Source organism: Anser brachyrhynchus (genome assembly GCF_964034855.1).
Source record: "Anser brachyrhynchus genome assembly, chromosome: 18".
In the NCBI taxonomy this organism is placed as follows: Eukaryota; Metazoa; Chordata; class Aves; order Anseriformes; family Anatidae; genus Anser; species Anser brachyrhynchus.
Window position 1 is genome coordinate 12,949,971 of NC_137711.1, and position 18,323 is coordinate 12,968,293.

Here is an 18,323-nt window from a genome sequence, read left to right on the forward strand (position 1 = left end):
TATTGACACAGGATGTTGTAAATGCTAAATGCTTACAAGAGTACAAAAATGACAGAATAAATTCATTGAAGAAATCCATCAAAAACTATTTAATACAAAGGCATATTATCAGGATCCTTGAACCTTTAGCTTTTGCAGGCTGGGAGAGCACTCTGAGTAAGCAACACTAAATTATATTTCTTCCTATACATCTGTCTTGGCCATGGCGGGGGACAGAACAATTGGTTTGATGGACACAATATGGCTGTTCTGCTGTTTTCGTGTGAAGGTTTTATTCATTGAAGTGTCCCATGTAAGAGGAAGAAATTATAATGTTTGCTACTGGAGGAGGTGAGAAGGAAGCAGCTTATTTTAGAAGTTTTAAGTCACACCTGCTTAAGTTAATTTTGTGCTCATATAATGAGACAAAGGAATAGAAAACAGAAATATGGGATGCAATTTATCTAAAACTAGCCAACTCGCACCATTTTAGACATCCCTGTATTTAACAACAATTAATCTCAACTACATCTCATCACCCAGTCAAAGCTTTTAGAAAATGATGATATTCATCCCTATTGTATCAACATTTATGCACCCAAGATAACAGATATCTACACTTTGAAGACACTATCATTCCCACACATCACCAACTGCATAACTAATATCCAGTAGCTATCACTGTTGCTAGTCCCGCCGTGTCAAAGATAGGTCCAATCAGCACCTCCAGCATGAGATCTTGAGAGAATGATTTGTCTGTTGTAGAAATGGCAAGCTCACACAGACATGAGAGGAAAGAGTATAAGCAGAGTGGGAGATTCCAAAAAAAAAAAAGTGGGGGGGGGGGGGGCAAATTTTACTTGTGATTCCTAGATTAATTTGGAGCAGTAAATAGGTTCGATTAAGTAGGGACTGCAGACTGGAAACTACATAATGCCCAGAACTAAGAACCTGAGGAACATCAAGGGAAGCATATGGCCATGAATACTTTGTGTAACAGATCAGGGTGAAGCACCCAAGGAAAATTAGGGATGGGGGGGGGGGGGGAAGGGAGGGGAGAGAAAGGGAAAGGGAAAGGGAAAGGGAAAGGGAAAGGGAAAGGGAAAGGGAAAGGGAAAGGGAAAGGGAAAGGGAAAGGGAAAGGGAAAGGGAAAGGGAAAGGGAAAGGGAAAGGGAAAGGGAAAGGGAAAGGGAAAGGGAAAGGGAAAGGGAAAGGGAAAGGGAAAGGGAAAGGGAAAGGGAAAGGGAAAGGGAAAGGGAAAGGGAAAGGGAAAGGGAAAGGGCTTTTGTTCAACATATGTACCAAAATTTTAGAGACAACAAATAAAGCCAAGCATTCATGTTTGGCCTTCTACCCCTGTAAGACATCCTCACTACAGGGAGATGTCAATGGTGATGACACTTGTCCAACACTGTGTAGTGCAACGCAAGATAGTTACAGTGTTTCAGGAATAAAATAGTTTATAGTACATTATAGTGTAGTTTCAGGAATAGTGTAACCAGCAGGACCAGGGAGGTGATTATCCCCTTGTATTCTGCCCTGGTGACACTGCTCCTCGAGTCAGTTTTGGGTCCCTCACTACAAGAAGAATATCAAGGCCCTGGAGTATGCCTGCAAGTTTCAGATATTGTAAACCTACAGAATCACAGAATGGGCAGGGTTGGAAGGGACCTCTGGAGATCATCTAGTCCAACCCCCTCACAAACAGGATCACCTAGAGCACCTTGCGCAGGATGGCGTCTAGGCAGGTCTTGAATATCTCCAGAGGAGGAGACTCCACAACCTCTCTGGACAACTTGTTCCAGTGCTGTCACCCTCCCAGTAAAGAAGTGCCCCCTCACATTGAGCCAGAAGCTCCTGTGCTTCAGTTTGTGCCCACTGCCTCTCGTCCTGTCACTGGGCACAACTGAAAAGAGACTGGCTCCATCCTCTCAACACCCTCTCCTCAGATATTTATATACATTAGTGAGGTCTCCCTTCAGTCTCCTCTTCTCCAGGCTAAACAGGACCAGTTCTCTAAGCCTGTCCTCACCTGTGCAACAGGTGCCCCGGTCCTCTAATCATCTTCATAGCACTCCTCCAAACTCTCTCTGGTAATTCTATGTCCCTCTGGTACTGGGGAGCCCTGAACTGGGCACAATACTCCAGGTGTGGCCTCACCAGGGCTGAGTAGAGGGGGAAGATCACCTCCCTTGACCTGCTGGCAACACTCTTCTAAATACACCCCATGATACTATTGGCCTTCTTGGCCATAAGGGCACATTGCTGACTCATGGTCAGCCTGCTGTCCACCGGGACTGCCTGGTCCCTCTCTGCAGAGGTTCTCTCCAGCAGGTCATTCCCAGTCTGTACTGGTGCTTGGGGTTATTTGTCCCTAGGTGCAGGACCCTGCACTTGCCCTTGTTGAACTTCTCGAGGTTCCTCTAGGCCCAACTCTCCAGCCTGTCGAGGTCCCTCTGAATGCTGCACAGCCCCCTGGGTTATCAGCTACTCATCTGGGCTTTGAGTTGTCAGCAAACTTGCTGAGGGTGCGCTCTGTTCCATTGTCCATGTCGTTGATGAATAAGTTGGTGAACACTGGACCCAGTACTGACCCATGGGGGACACTGCTAGCTACAGGCCTCCAACTAGACTTTGCACCACTAAGCACAACCCTCTGAATGGTCCTACAGGCCAGGACTGCAAATTCTTCTTGTGATCCGTAAACTGGCAGTCGCCTTACCCAAGCTTTATGTTGACCTTAGACTTGTCAGCACCCTGTACAATGATATAAGCAAACATAATGAGAGAAAAAATCAGTTTCACTAAGTCTTCCTCCTTCTCTATCAGTATGTGCAGATAGACGGAGAAGATAGATGGGATCCATTAAGAACACGGGTTGTGAAGAAATAATTGTGCACAATTATGAAAAAAAAAAATCAACTTTATTTTTAAAGCTCCTGAAGTCAAGAGCCAAGGGTTGCCTTATTTGGCATTATTAGAGCTGTCTTTGAGTCCCTTAATCCTTTACCCTGGCACAGAGGAGCATGAAAAAAAAAAAAAAAAAACAGGTCAGTGCAGCTGACTCCATACAACCTTGAATCAATCCTGTCTCTAAGTAATTCGGAGACAGATCACAGCTTCAACACATTTACAACTAAAGAGCAAATTATTATTGACCAAAAATAGAGCACTTGAATGCTGTGTGGGCAGAAGGTTACTTATAAAGAGCTACAGCTGAAAGCAATCTTATTCTTTGTTACCTCAGCATCTCATGGTAAGTCCAATTTGCTTGATTCAACATCTAGGGGCATGTTCTTCTCAATCCCCACTTCTAACATTCTTGTTCATGTTTGGCATACAGTGCCAAGGTTAAATGGCCCACCCCACTTCAGTGTGGTAGCAGAAGTAGTAGAGCCATACTGTAGGGCCCTCTACAAATTTTGCTACCTTCAAGCCCTATGAAAGGCACAGAGAACTAACTCTGAAGGCAACTGAAATTGATTGGGTTAATAATGTAGCTCATCCTTTCCTGGATGCTATATATTTTTTTCCAGCAGATCACAGCAATGTGGGGAGGAACACAAGATTTTCTGTGGGATTTGACTCTAGCTTAAGAGTTGCATGGCTCTGTGTACAGTTCATCTACTGGGAAAGACTACACAAAGAATGTGTACATGTTTAATAGAGCGTATGCTCAAGACATATGTAGTGAGAGCTAACCAAGGCAATGAATTCTTGATTTAACTCTCTCTGTCCTTTCTTTAACCATTCCACACAGATACTGAAAGCAGATTTCCTCCTGGGCTCTCTGAAGGTAAGGGTTTAACAATAAGGTTGCTTTGCTGTTTGATCCTGAGCCGTAAGTGTAGCTCACCTAGACAATGGTAGGGGCGGTTGGCAAAGGAGTATGTTGTAGAACCCAGTTAACTGCAAAAGATATGTTTTAATCAGTAGGAGCACGTTCATAGATCTTGGTAGGAAATACTCCAGTTATGGGGAAAGAAAAGTGACAGATATTCAAGCTTAGCCAAGAAGGCATGAAACACAGAGATGGTAATGTCTTTTTGTCACGTAAACTGGTATTCTGGGACTTGTAGACAATTACAATTCATCCCCTACCATCTTTACAACTGCTGGAAATCTGAAACTGAGGGCTGTGCTAAGAGAGGATGCTCACAGTACAATTTAAGAAGGGTTCAAGTTTATCCTGCCTTTAGTTTCCTCTGGGGTAAGGTCTCAAGCATTGTATGCTGACTTATGTATGTATGGCTTATCCATGAGGTCCTGAATACAGAACAAAGTTCAATATGATCTTGTCTCCTATCTGGTAGACAGAACTGTTTATGAACAAAGAGACACCTTCATAAAGAACTTATATATGAACGATTCTCTTCTAAGTTTTCTAGGGAAGGTTAGTGACTGGAAGAGTTCACAAGAGTAACAAAAGGAACCATCCATACCTGTGGATGCCTAATACCACAAAAGGTTCGCTGAAAGTGGTGGAAATGCAAACTATCTATTCAGAGAATGCCTTTCTGTCTTTTCACGAAGGCATAAATCAAAACTGATTCAGTAGTCTAACAGACTGTGCCTCCCAAGAAAATTTTGAACAACCTATCAGCATTTTCTGATGCTCTACTTAGCCTTTTCATGGCTACAGTGATATAGTTTCTCTCTTTCATGTTGCTTCACTCGAACCATTCAGAGGAAGGATCATATAGGTTAAAAAAAAGCTGGGCTCTGTATACACAGAATAATAATTTCAAAGTATGCTAATGGTTCTAGATTTTGTGCTTTGAAGTTCCTGGGTGTTAAAATCTCTTGAGAGATGCAGTTTCTCAAAGTCCTGCAAGGTACAGATTCTATTGCAGATAGGTTTTGCTGAGTGAGCTCAGCAATACTGCATCAATGTGTCCAAAATCAAAACATTGCAAATGCATTCTAACTGCTTTCATTATCTTCTTGGCACCACATAAAAGCACTCTGTGTTGATTACTTCAGTACCTTACTTTTATGCTAGCTTGCAGAACTTTCTGTTTATGTTAGTTTCTGCCTACATTATTTCCACCTGTGTTGCTTCCAGATAGTCTTGAATTATCCACATCAGTCCTTCCAACTGTAGCAACCAATAATATCTATTTGTATTAAAGAATTTTTACTAAATGTTGTTGAAAATGTAAAATAAAACTGAACACAAAACCTTCCTATGAAATTTTTCTACTAGAAGAACCCCTAACAGAATGTCTGGTATGTATTGGTACATACAAACCATCTTTTAATGATTTGTAAGTGATGTCACCCTACGTAATATAATCAAGCTAAAAGGTACTTTGACATTGATATTTTTTGAAAGGTAATATCAAGTACTTATCTATCTAGGTAACACTATGCTTCGAATTATTTCCTTTACTACACATTATATTCCTTTATTTGCTAATTTTGTCACTGGTATGTAAAGATGTTTTATATTTCATAGGTATGATAAACAGGTTTGGCTCTACATGGATGATGATTGTTGCTCACAATTTGTTTCCGTGCTTGATACAGAAAGAAACTAGTTGAACTTTCCCTGTTTGTCATTAAAACATAGAAAACAGAAATGCATGAAGAATGCCTCCACTTAGAAATTATGTATGAGAACAAATCTTAAATCACTAATCTTACTCCTGTCTACAAGAAACTTCCGTTATTAAGACTTCTTCAGTGAATACTTAAAATTGACGCCGAGGTTAGGTGCCTGAGGTTGATTAGTCCTCTTCTTCATTTTAGTCATTGAGTATGATCAATTTCTGGATAAATATAAATTACAAATGCACAGGATACAGGATATCTGAAACTCTTCTAAATTCCTCCAGAATAACTCCAGTCATGACATCAGATGCAGAGATGGCAATCTTTGGAGAAGCTGCTCCCTATTTACGGAAATCTGAGAAGGAGCGAATTGAAGACCAGAATCGCCCATTTGATGCTAAGGCAGCCTGTTTCGTAGTGGATGAAAAGCAAATGTATGTGAAAGGTACCATACAGAGTAGAGAAGGTGGTAAAGTCACAGTTAAAACATATGATGATACAGTAAGTGCCATTAACTGTTACTCGTCATACATAACTCATCCAGTTCTAAAAGTTCCCTGGTTAATATTTCTTCTCCTTTTGCTTCTCTCTGGTTTTGTCAGACTGTAACAGTAAAGGATGATGAAGTCTTTCCCATGAACCCTCCAAAATTTGATAAAATTGAGGACATGGCTATGATGACCCACCTCCACGAACCTGCTGTGCTGTATAACCTCAAAGAGCGTTATGCAGTCTGGATGATCTACGTAAGTACAAGCAGAAGGAGATTTGTGCTTTTGAGGGGTTGAAGACACCTTTCAATCTCTCTGAAGATATTCCTGACTTTTCACCTCCTTTCCTCATTTCTGTTTCTTTTTTCTCTCTTGCATATGTTCTCCTTTTGTATCCTATGTATCATTCCTCTTCTTCCTTCTTCCCTTTGTCTTTCCTTGCCATATGGTAAATTTCATCCATTCTGTGATAGGTCATTCCTCCAATTTCATTTCTTCTGCTGCCCTGGTCTTCCCAGAGTTTTGTTGACCTCTGCCTTCTGAGTTCTCCTCAGCAGTCTTCCTTTGGGTAACTGGAAGGCCTGCTGTGCCAGGCTGAGCAGAAACCAACGTGCTTGTTTTCTTCCTCACAGACCTACTCAGGTCTCTTCTGTGTCACTGTCAACCCCTACAAGTGGCTGCCAGTGTACAACCCAGAGGTGGTGGCTGGCTACCGAGGCAAAAAGCGCCAGGAGGCCCCTCCACACATCTTCTCCATCTCTGACAACGCCTATCAGTTCATGCTGACTGGTGAGTCATTTGGCAAGAACATAGCCTGGCTGCTTGGTCAAGGAACACTTAACAGTTCAGGCGTCTTGCATGCTTTTCTACTCAAGGCATGATGGAAATGGCTCCCATAGTCCTATGGCAAAATTCAAGATTAGACTGACTATGGCATCTTAAAGAACCCTGTAGTGTTGAATAATGAAAGAAAGGCAGTAGCTAGCTATTTGGCATTGTGCCAAAGTAAGGAATTTAAAGAAACAACATGGAATGATCATAGCAGAGAATCTGACTCCAACTAAACAATACTCAATCCAAGGTCTGTACATAACCAAAAGCAAATAATAAGTGGGGAAGCCTTATAAACAACCACTGCTTAACGTTATAGTTTGGATAGCTCCATCTAGCTGGGAGTGCAAAAATCCACATACAGACTAATGCAGAATTCACCTTACCTGGTTACAAAGTGATACAGTTTCAATATAATTCTTTCCCTTGAAGTCAGTTAGCTATGTCTGAGGAATAAAAGCCCTCCACATCTCATTTGAAGAGCTCTTTCTGTGGCTTTGTTTTCAGATCAGGATAATCAGTCAATCCTTATCACGTGAGTATATTTTGATATGTGTGACAACACTGACCAAAGTAAAAATGTGTCCTATTTCCTCTAATAATATTTTCATTCTAACAGTGGAGAATCTGGTGCAGGGAAGACTGTGAACACAAAGCGTGTCATCCAGTACTTTGCAACAATTGCAGTTACTGGTGAGAAGAAGAAAGACCATCAGCCTGGTAAAATGCAGGTATGTGATAGGCACTCTCTTTCAGTGTTTTGCTGAGAAAGTTTCTGCTCTGCAGACAAAATCAATACATATTTCTGCATTGCAGTACCATTAAAAGAAAGTGTCTGAGGTGACAAGCAGCATACACAGTCGGAGCACACCTATGCTCTGTTACCCCTGCTAACCAACTTCCATCCTTCTTATAAATACTGGAAGTCCACCTAAAAAAATCAGAATCATAGAATGGCTTGGGTTGGAAGGGACAATGAAGATCATTTAGTTCCAACCCTCTTGCCATGGGCAGGGACACCTTCCACTACACCAGGTTACTCAAAGCCCCATCAAATCTGGCTTTAAACACTTCTAGGGATGGGACATCCACAACTTCTCTGGGCAACCTGTTCTACTGCCTCATCACCCTCATAGTAAATAATTTCTTCCTAATATCTAATCTAAATGTACCCCCTTTTAGTTTAAAAACATTGCTCCTTGCGCTATCACTACACTCCCTAACAAAGAGTCCTTCTCCAGCTTTTCTGTAGGCCCCCTTTAGGCCACTATCAGGTCTCCCTGGAGCCTTCTCTTCTCCAGGCTGAACAACCCCAGCTCTCTCAGCCTGTCTTCACAGGAGAGATTCTCCAGTCCCTTGATCATCTTTGTGGACTTGTTCTACTATGTCCATATCCTTCTTGTGCTGCGGGCACCACAGCTGGATACAGTGCTCCAGGTGGGGTCTCACGAGAGCAGAGTACAGGAAAAGAATCACCTCCCTCGACCTGCTGGCCACACTTCTTTTAATGCAGCTCAGGATACAATTGGTTTTCTGGGCTGCAATTGCACACATCAATGGCTCTTATCCAGTTTTTCATCCACCTGTACCCCAAAGTCCATTTCCATAAAGCTGTTCTCTATCCACTCATCTCCCAGCCTATATTCATATTTGGGATTGCCCCAGCCCAAATGCAGGACCTTGCATTTGATCTTGTTGAACTGCATGAGGTTTGCACAGACCCACCTCTCAAGTCTGTCAAGGTCTCCCTGGATGGCATTCCTTCCCTCCAGTGTGCTAACTGCACCACACAGCTTGGTGTCAACCTCAAACTTTCTGAGGGTGCACTTAATCCTACTGTCCATATCACCAACAATGATGTTAAATAATACCAGTCCCAACACAAACCCCTGAGCAACTTCACTTGTTACTGGTCTCTTCCTGAAAATCCAGCTGCTGACCACACCTCTGGGTGAGACCATCCAGCTAATTCCATATTCACCGAGTGGTCCATGTGTCAAAGCCATGTCTCTCCAATTTGAAGACAAGAATGTTGTGTGAGACAGTACCAAAAGCTTTGCACAAGTCCAGGTAGATGACATCTGTTGCTCTTCCTTTATCCACCAACACTGTAGCCCCATCATAGAAGGCCACCAAATTTGTCAGGCATGATTTGTCCTTAATGAAGTGGTGTTGGCTCCCCAGTCACCTCTCTATTTTCTATGTGCATAGTTTCCAAGAGGATCTGCTCCATGACTGTGATCTCTTTGCCAAGCACAGATGTGAGACTGACTGGCCTGCAGTTCCTCAGGTCTTCCTCTTTTTCTCTTTTTAAAATCAGGGTTATGTTTCCCCTTTTCTAGTCACTGGGAAGTTCACCTCACTGCCATGGCTTCTCAAATATGATGGATGATGGCTTAGAAACTTCATCTGTTAGTTGCTTCAGGACCCTCAGATGCAGCTCATCAGGTCCAATGGACTTGTGCACATTCAAGTTCCTTAGATGGTCTCAAACCTGATCTTTTCTTGCAGTGGATGGTACCTCATTCTCCTAGTCTTTGCCTTTGGATTCTGTGAGATGGGAGGTGTGGCTAGAGCACTTGCTGGTGAAGACTGAGGCAAAAAAGTCATTGAGTATCTCAGTTTTCTCCATATCCCAGGTAACCAGGTCTCCCATTTCCTTCAGCAGTGGGCCAAGGTCTTCACTACTCTTTCTTTTACCACTGGTGTCCCTGTAGAAGCTCTTGATGTCCCTGGCAAGATTCAATTGTCTCGGCTTTAGCTTTCCTGTCCTGATCCATAGCTGCTTGTACAGTGTCTCTGTACCCCTCCCACATTACCCGTCTTTGCATCCATCCTCAGGAGGCTTCCTTTTTGTGTTTGAGTTTGGCCAGCAACTCCTTATTCATCTATGCAGGCCTCCTGGCATTTTTGCCTGACTTCTCTTTGTTAGGATGCACTGATATCAAGCATGGAGGAGGTGATCCTTGAATATTAAACAACATTCCTGGGCCCCTTTCCCCTCCAGGGCTTTACCCCATGGTTCCCACTGGCATGTGATTGTGTTACAACTCCCTGTTCTGTTCCTCTTGACAAGGTAACTACAGTAACTTTGGACTCCGGAGAGGTTGCACTGAAGTTAAAGTAATTTCAATTGCCTTACACAGAAGAACAAGCCAGTAGAAATTACTGCCTGTGGTCTATGTAACAGCCCTGAGGGGCAGCATAAAAAAAGTGTCAGACTTGGGACAGCTGGGACCACTTGCCAGACAATTAGAAAGTAACCTCAGAAGGGATCCTTCCAGGGAGGAAAGCACAAGCCCAGCTGCTGCAATCTGAGCCCACTAGTGCATTTGCAAGGCATGGGCTAGCACAGAGCAAGCAACAAACATCCTTGTGGCACAAGTGTGTCATCACAATATGTGAGAAGGTATGTGCATCAAAGAGGGTGATGCCTGTCTGCGTTATTTGAGTACCCAAGGGCACAGCAGAATCTAAGGAGATTCCAAGCCTGAATATTCTTTTCTCACTCAGAGGCAGGTGTCTGTGATTGATGGGTTGTTATGGCAAAGACAAGTTCATCACAAGCACTCTTTCCATCAGCACCGTTCCTGTATCTCTTGGGCTCAGCTTTCACCAGCTGCTCACTATGCTCGGACTGATCTCACAAAAACATTGAGACAGCTGAGATGTACTGACTGTGTTTGATATAAGAAAACTCACCAGGTTCTCAGATGGAAACAAGCTGTTCTGCTCTCTTCTTGACGTTATTCACAGAATAATGTATTTCTTTGGTATTCACAATCTCTAAGAAGTATGTTTCTCTTCATAAGATCACAAAATAAAACACCATTATAATTATGTCTCTCCCAGCATCCCATCTCAGACACAGACTGAAATCAGATGCCAGGTAAGAGCATAAAATAAGGGAAGTATGTAACAAAATTTCCCAGGACTACTTTCTCAGCTCAAGCAATTTGTAACCCAGACTGTACTCCAGATTGAATTTATGTAAAGAATTGCCAGATATTCTACGCTGTTCTCCATTCACCGTGCTCCCTTGTCTGTTCATGGCTCACAGCTGTGCACTAGAATGAGGGGTTTTTGTGTGTTTTTGTTGGTGGTGGTTTTTTTGTTTTGTTTTGTGGTGGAGTCAGCAGCACTGACACACACATGTCTCTTAAAGGAGGAAGTTCATTTAGGAAGCTATATGTGAGAGGACATTACTCTATATATTCGAGATTTTTTTATTAAAAATATGTGTATATATTTAGAGAGAGAGTTCTTATGCTACTGTGTGGCCTTAGTTTTGTAAGGTGTAGCTTCATGTTCAAACTAACTTAAATCGTTTGCGCCACCTGCAGACCGTATTGGGGATGGCGCTGCCTCTCCACTGCAAGATCTTGAAGGCTGGATGCACCATTGTACACCAAGTAGTATGCAGCAACTTGAGCTCTGCCACTGATCTTTCATGTGAATAAAAACTGCCTTTTTTTTCCCCTCATTCTTTGTTCTCCTGCTCTGTATCGGAAACCATCCCTGCAAACAATTATTTCCTAACTACTTAGGGATCAATCATGAGTTTGCTAGGAGCCTTGAGAAAAGCTTTGCCCTATGATTCCAAAACAGCACTCTGTGACACTGCCTTGCACAGAAGAGACGTAATGTCATGGAAGCTTCTTTCCTCCCAGATTTTTTCAGTTAACAAGAGTGATATAATACAGTATTGAAACTGTACATTTGTTTGATGATCTTCTTTTCTACTGCAGCCATATAGAAAAGGAAAAAAAAATGGGGCGGGGGGGGGAACCACCACCACAACGTCCAAGAGGAACTGTTTTTTTGTTTTGTGTTGTTGTTGTTGTTGTTTGGTTTGTATTGTTTTACATTTGGTATTTGAGTATCATGCTTCACCCATGTCCTACTTGTCTTTTCAAAGCATGTCTGGAGATTTATTTCTGCATTCTGAAAGGCTGTTGGTTATTTGAACATAACTGCAAAACTTTACGTTATTCCTTTTTAGGTGCTTCCTACTTTAGGCTTTGGGCTGTATCACTCTCTCTCTGTCTTGTGCTTGAGTAACCTCAAGAAAAAAATCCCAGATTTTTCATATTTTCTTTAGCTGTTATGGCCTTTGTGAGCAGTGAATGGGAATGCAGAAGTGCCTCTCTCATACAGATTACAAACATTCTGAGCTCCACCAAAATCACTCTGGATATTATACACAATATATGATAGCATGGACAAAAAGAAAATGAAGTACAGATCAGTCTTTCAGCACTCTTCCCTGTGAAACCAATTCATGAGTGATAGCTGATGAGTGCTTAAAACATTTGCTAACTAAAGGTTAAAATCATGTGTGAGATGTAATAATGAGCTGTTTGTGATGTATCCTTTGCCATATTTGTTATTAAATAGTAGTGAAGTTTGCTAAGAACCTTTTTCTCCTGTAACTAGGGAACCCTGGAGGATCAGATCATCCAGGCCAACCCACTGCTGGAGGCCTTCGGAAATGCTAAGACTGTCAGGAATGACAATTCCTCACGTTTTGTGAGTTCATTTCTTTTTTGTTGGAATGGAGATTTCTACTATGTATGTCTCATTCATTGATCGCTCTAACCGATGGGTTGATCTCTACTACTCAACAGGGAAAATTCATCCGGATTCACTTTGGAACAAATGGCAAGCTGGCCTCTGCAGATATCGAAACCTGTGAGTTGGAGCTAGTCAGCACATGCAGAATTTGTGCATTCGTGATCTCACATTTCCCAGGAGACCAGTGGCATCTCTCTTTTTCTTAGATCTTCTGGAGAAATCCAGAGTGACTTTCCAGCTACCCAGTGAAAGGAGCTATCATATTTTTTACCAGATAATGTCCAATAAGAAGCCAGAGCTCATTGGTGAGTGCCAGCATTTCTGGGCTTGGTTCAGTGCGTTCTCTTTGCACTTTTCCCCTGTACCATAAAAGATGCACTGTATGCCTGCAGATCTCCTCCTTATCTCAACCAACCCCTACGACTTTGCCTATGTGAGCCAAGGAGAAATCACTGTTGCCAGCATTGATGACAGCGAGGAGCTGCTGGCAACGGATGTGAGTATGGCAATGGCACTCCTGGCCAGAGGCAGGCTCTGCTCTGGGCGCAGAGGTGACCACTGCCACCAGAGCAGCCCTATGATCAGACAGGCTGCAGCCAGGGAGGTGCAGCCTAGCTGGGGGCCACCAAGTGCTGGCCTCTGTCATTCTGCAGCAGCCGTGACCACTCCCAGCCGCTGTTGCATATGCTTGGCGTTGGGCAGGCATGCAGGCAGGCAGAAGCCCCAACTTGTGTTTTTCTGACCTTTCGCAACTTGTCTGTTCCCTCTGGAGAGTGCCATGGACATCCTGGGCTTCAGCCCTGATGAGAAGGTGGGGATATACAAGCTGACAGGGGCTGTCATGCACTACGGGAACATGAAGTTCAAGCAGAAGCAGCGGGAGGAGCAGGCAGAGCCAGACAGCACAGAAGGTAGGGGTTGACTGCAGATTTCATTTGTGAACTGCACCAGGAGGCAAGAGAGGAACCTCATCCAATAAAATGCCCATCACTTCAAGACTGTTTCTGCCCTTCTAGAAACTAAATTTTACAAATTTGTGCAAGTGCCACAAAGTCACTGATTTAATTTATGCTCCACGTGGAAACTGATTCATAGATGAAGCACTGCTACAGCTCCCTAGACATGGAACAGGAGTGTGGTGCAGCTGAGACAAGCTTCCCTTGACAACAGGCACATCTGAGTAGTGTCTGAAGTAGGCTCCTTGTAACAGAAACATTCTAGAGGACCGTGACATCTTTGTCTGTGTTGAACTCCTTTGCTGTATCTCTTCCTAGTGGCTGACAAAGCTGGCTACCTGATGGGTTTGAATTCTGCTGATTTGCTCAAGGCTTTATGCTATCCCAGGGTGAAAGTTGGGAATGAATACGTGACTAAAGGACAAAATGTCCAACAGGTACCTAGAGAGCTAATTGGTTTTCATTTTGTTCAGACAGTTATTTCAACTTTAAAGCTAATCCAACTTTCTTTACTGCTGTGGCTGTTTCTTACAGGTATGCAATTCAGTGGGGGCTTTGGCTAAATCAGTCTATGAGAAGATGTTCTTATGGATGGTTACTCGAATCAACCAGCAACTGGATACAAAGCAGCCCAGACAACATTTCATTGGGGTCCTGGACATTGCTGGCTTTGAGATTTTTGATGTGAGTTACAGGTAGTATGTTTGCCAATTGATAATTTTTCCAAACTAACTGGCATTATTATATTTGAACTTGCAGTTCAACAGCCTGGAGCAGCTGTGCATCAATTTCACCAATGAGAAACTGCAGCAGTTCTTCAACCACCACATGTTTGTGCTGGAGCAAGAGGAGTACAAAAAGGAAGGAATTGAATGGGAGTTCATTGACTTTGGGATGGACCTGGCTGCCTGCATTGAACTCATTGAGAAGGTAGAGGAAATCTCATTTTAGAAAAGCACATTTATTTCCTGGTCATTTATTTTAGTCCTTATGTTCTTTATAAATTGAATCATTACTGTTGAATGATTCTCCCATCAGAAGAAGCAGTTTATAAAATCAAACTTTTTGGAGTGGCACACTGCCTCTCCACAAAAAAAATGATTTTCTGAACAACATGGCTGGGATGGAAGGGAGAGAGGCACAATGTTAATTTTGCTTTCAACAGTAGACAGTAAGGTGAAACTTCAAGTCTTAGTCCTTGCAGTAGTTGACAGAATTCAGAGTTCCTGGTTGTAGCGATCTTCTTCTTTCTGGTTCCTTTCTCACTGCCCACTGCCACTGTGCTGGTGTCTTGATGTGAATTAACCCCCAACTACAGCATTATGAGCAAGTGTCCAGTGGTTACTTGTGCACAGCACTTAAATATTATGTGGAAATCCACTGTACACACACCCAAATATCTTACTTCTCAGGAGAATACAAGTACCTATTCCCAGCCTGGTGCCCATTCAGCCATCCCATGAGCACATTCACGACTTAATATTCATACCCATGGATGATGCCTTTGCACATAAAAGCTTCACATTTCTTGCTAACCTCCCACTGTTCCCACCACATAGTAGCATCTACAAACAACACTACCATTCACAGCTGGTGCCTATTGCTATACTTAACACTCAAAATCCACACTTACTGCTCAGTGTCCACATATTTTGTGCCTCATGTCTATGAAATGTAGAGTAGTTAGAGCCAGAGGAATTACATCACCTACATTAATCTAGCACTGTAGTCACTTTTGTAATGGCAGGAGAGAAGTAGATGCTTCTAGGATACAATTCATCTCATAAAATACATCCTGTTATTGACTCTGTGAAATCTCTGCATAATGCTTCCACTGATTCTAGAACAATATGGACATCTATCTCAGATCTACATTCTATTTTAGAGATACCTACAGCTAGGCAAGACGAATCCTAACTCCAGAGTTCTCACACAACAGCCACACCTAGTGGGCAAAAGTTTAATTCAAAACTTGGTATTCTTGCCCAACACCCAGTTCCTGTGTTTGCTGATGCTCTGTAGGATCCCTACTTCTAGCTTTGGCAGCTATCTATCTGACATCAGATGTAAGCATCTGATCATCTGATAGAGTCTTACCATATTATATATAATAGGTACATTAAAAGAAGGAACTCCTAGAATACTATCTAGGCCAATGAAGTGCAAGTCAAATCAGTGTCTTCAGCAAAATTAGAGGACGTATCTGCACTATCAGAAGATTCCTAATGTAGCTCAGATGAAGGCTCTCATGTGGCTAAGGATATGCCTCTATATCGAAATATTTCAATTTTTAAATACATTCTGTGACAAATTAGAAGTCAGTGGGTATTCTAAAGCACCAGATTGCTGGCATTTTTGCCCCATATAAGATGAGGAAAATCTAATTCATCATGCATATCCATTGGAGACAGCACAGGACTTGTTAGATATTATTTATGCGCATTCCTGAGGAGCCATCAAACTAAATTCAACATTGGCAATTGCAACCTGATGACTTGTGACAGACTTACAAAACATCATCAGTCCCATGAACAGGGCACTGAAACCTGCCTTCTGAATTCCTATTTTGATTTCACTGGTTTACATTCCAAAGAGTTTAGGGCAAAGATGACTGAAGCTGTTGAACATAATGTGCATGACAAGCCTCTCACTCAAAGATGTGTCTAAACACTATTGCCAAGTTGCCGTTTTCATAGTAGTGGCTTGAGCAGCAAAGGCTAATTATAGTATGTCTGATTATTATAGTAACTAGTGATGTATTAAGAACCTGTGCACTAGAAATTACAGTCACTGTAACAAACTACAAAACACATGCAAAGTGAATTTTTATTTACTTTCTCTCTCCCTGACACTTTCTTTCTTCATGTATTCATATTTCTCCCAGCCCATGGGCATCTTCTCCATCCTGGAAGAGGAGTGCATGTTCCCCAAGGCAACTGACACCTCTTTCAAGAACAAGCTCTATGACCAGCATCTGGGCAAGTCCAACAATTTCCAAAAGCCCAAGCCTGCCAAAGGCAAGGCTGAGGCCCACTTCTCCCTGGTGCACTATGCTGGCACAGTGGACTATAACATCACTGGCTGGCTTGAGAAGAACAAGGACCCCCTGAACGAAACTGTTGTTGGGCTGTACCAGAAATCATCTTTGAAGCTCCTGTCCTTCCTTTACTCTAACTATGCTGGTGCAGAAACAAGTAAGTGCTTTTTTCAGTGATGATTGATAAGGCAAGAAAAAAATGAAGCCTATTTCTCCTCCTTGTTGTATTCTCTAGCCTCTCATCATCCCTAATCTCATCCTATTCATGTGCACAGATATGCCAAACTAAGATACCATCATGAATAACTGCAGAAAGCACCATGTTTATGTGGTGTGGTGCACAGAAGCAATGCTCAGCAAGTCCAAAACAAAATGACAGGAGTTGGATGTTTCCCGGCTTACTGAGTTGTGAATCATATGCATGGTCAGCCATCATCCAGACAGGTGCCAAATATATGTGCAAAGTGTAAGCACTTAATAGACTTTGGAGACAGAGTTTTGTTTCTTTAGGTGAACTGGGAGAGCTAAAAGTAATGGAGAGGTTCACAGCCTTACACCTTCAAGGAGATCACAGAACTATTTCATATTCAGCTGAGCAGTCCTGGTGCAACAGGAAAAAAAAAAAGAGAGAGCGAGAGACAAATTAATTTAGAAGTCCTCTAAGGGCATCAGAGAGCAGTTCAACCTCTTGCCCTTTTTTTGTGACTTAAGGCTGTCAAGTAGGACAGTCAATGGGTCTGTCTTACCAAAAATGGCCATACAGATTGCCACAAAAAACAATATTGCAGAAGCTTGGATGCTAGGCAAAAAGAAGTGTTAGTATAGAGTAGTAGTCAACTCAGCCATCAGGCAAGTGGACAGCTGGGTTTGAGGCTCAAGAGGGTACTGCATACTCCTAGGAAACAGTGGGGATAAGGCAGTTGTGGTCTTTACTGGTATCATCAATACAAGGAAGGTGAGAAAAGAAGACTCCATTTAACTCTCAATTTAAATGACTTCAACAATACAGCAATTCTGAAAAGATACTGAGCTTCTTGGGTTTGTATTCATGAGACTACATTTCATTTCTTGCCTTGGGGATGCCATAACTCAGAATAGGTCCCTATTCTTCAACTGGAACATTAGAACAAATTTTTCCTAAAGGCTTCACTGCACTCATGAACAAATGTCCACCGCTGAACCATTCATGTGGCCTTTCACCACATTACAACAATACAAAAATAATTTGAGAGTATATCTTTAAGTAAAACCAATTTCCAGTGGCACACAGTAAGCTGCTATGGAGCTTATGTCAGACCATAATGTTACATACCACCACAGCCATATACATTATGATGCAACTTAAGTCGTGCATCTGAGACCAAAATATACCATACACTGATTAATAAATAACCAGCTGACAGCAATTTACATAAAACTCCCATGCAGCAGTGAATCAGTCTTTCACATTAAAATATAATGTTTATATTAGTCCATAACATACTGCCTATTCTAACCATTCAGCTCTTATGTATTTCTTCCAAGGTGATAGTAGTGGTGGCAAGAAAGGTGCTAAGAAGAAGGGGGGCTCTTTCCAGACAGTGTCTGCTGTGTTCAGGGTATGTGAATTTCCTCTTAAAACTGAGCCACACTTCTTTGACATCTGAATGAAAATGCAAAAGCTTTGTAGCTCAGAGCTCAAACCCCATGTTTTGTTCTATCACAGGAAAATCTAAATAAGCTGATGACTAACCTGAGAAGCACCCATCCTCACTTTGTGCGTTGCTTGATTCCTAATGAGACCAAGACACCTGGTAAGTCTGTTATTATACACTGGACTGACCAGAATTGGGCTGTTCAGCTTCCACACCAACTTCTTCCAGAACAGCTCCCCATGCATGTAAAGTTCCTGTGGGGGTTGG

The 18,323-nt window shown here is 42.4% G+C and overlaps 1 protein-coding gene and 1 long non-coding RNA gene across 9 annotated transcripts in view; one reads left to right on the forward strand and one right to left on the reverse strand.

Annotated features, from left to right (window-relative positions):
- The window catches only part of LOC308180157, a 51,407-nt gene that overhangs the window by 16,380 nt on the left and 16,704 nt on the right, over positions 1 to 18,323 (reverse strand). The gene's annotated exons all lie outside the window — the stretch shown is intronic.
- The window catches only part of LOC308180145 (myosin-4-like), a 41,594-nt gene continuing 24,314 nt past the window's right edge, over positions 1,044 to 18,323 (forward strand). For 2 of the 8 annotated variants that reach the window (XM_080561334.1, XM_080561341.1), the window contains exons 1-16: positions 1,044 to 6,034; positions 6,136 to 6,279; positions 6,657 to 6,813; positions 7,363 to 7,390; positions 7,475 to 7,586; positions 12,292 to 12,384; positions 12,483 to 12,546; positions 12,636 to 12,734; positions 12,822 to 12,925; positions 13,202 to 13,340; positions 13,704 to 13,822; positions 13,920 to 14,069; positions 14,145 to 14,315; positions 16,270 to 16,579; positions 17,947 to 18,020; positions 18,128 to 18,215. In XM_080561334.1, the coding sequence (XP_080417460.1) occupies positions 5,741 to 6,034; positions 6,136 to 6,279; positions 6,657 to 6,813; positions 7,363 to 7,390; positions 7,475 to 7,586; positions 12,292 to 12,384; positions 12,483 to 12,546; positions 12,636 to 12,734; positions 12,822 to 12,925; positions 13,202 to 13,340; positions 13,704 to 13,822; positions 13,920 to 14,069; positions 14,145 to 14,315; positions 16,270 to 16,579; positions 17,947 to 18,020; positions 18,128 to 18,215 (2,146 nt within the window). In that variant the 5' untranslated portion in view covers positions 1,044 to 5,740. The remainder of the gene's footprint in view (positions 6,035 to 6,135; positions 6,280 to 6,656; positions 6,814 to 7,362; positions 7,391 to 7,474; positions 7,587 to 12,291; positions 12,385 to 12,482; positions 12,547 to 12,635; positions 12,735 to 12,821; positions 12,926 to 13,201; positions 13,341 to 13,703; positions 13,823 to 13,919; positions 14,070 to 14,144; positions 14,316 to 16,269; positions 16,580 to 17,946; positions 18,021 to 18,127; positions 18,216 to 18,323) is intronic. The other 6 variants (XM_080561337.1, XM_080561339.1, XM_080561338.1 and 3 more) reach the window with 6 other exon arrangements.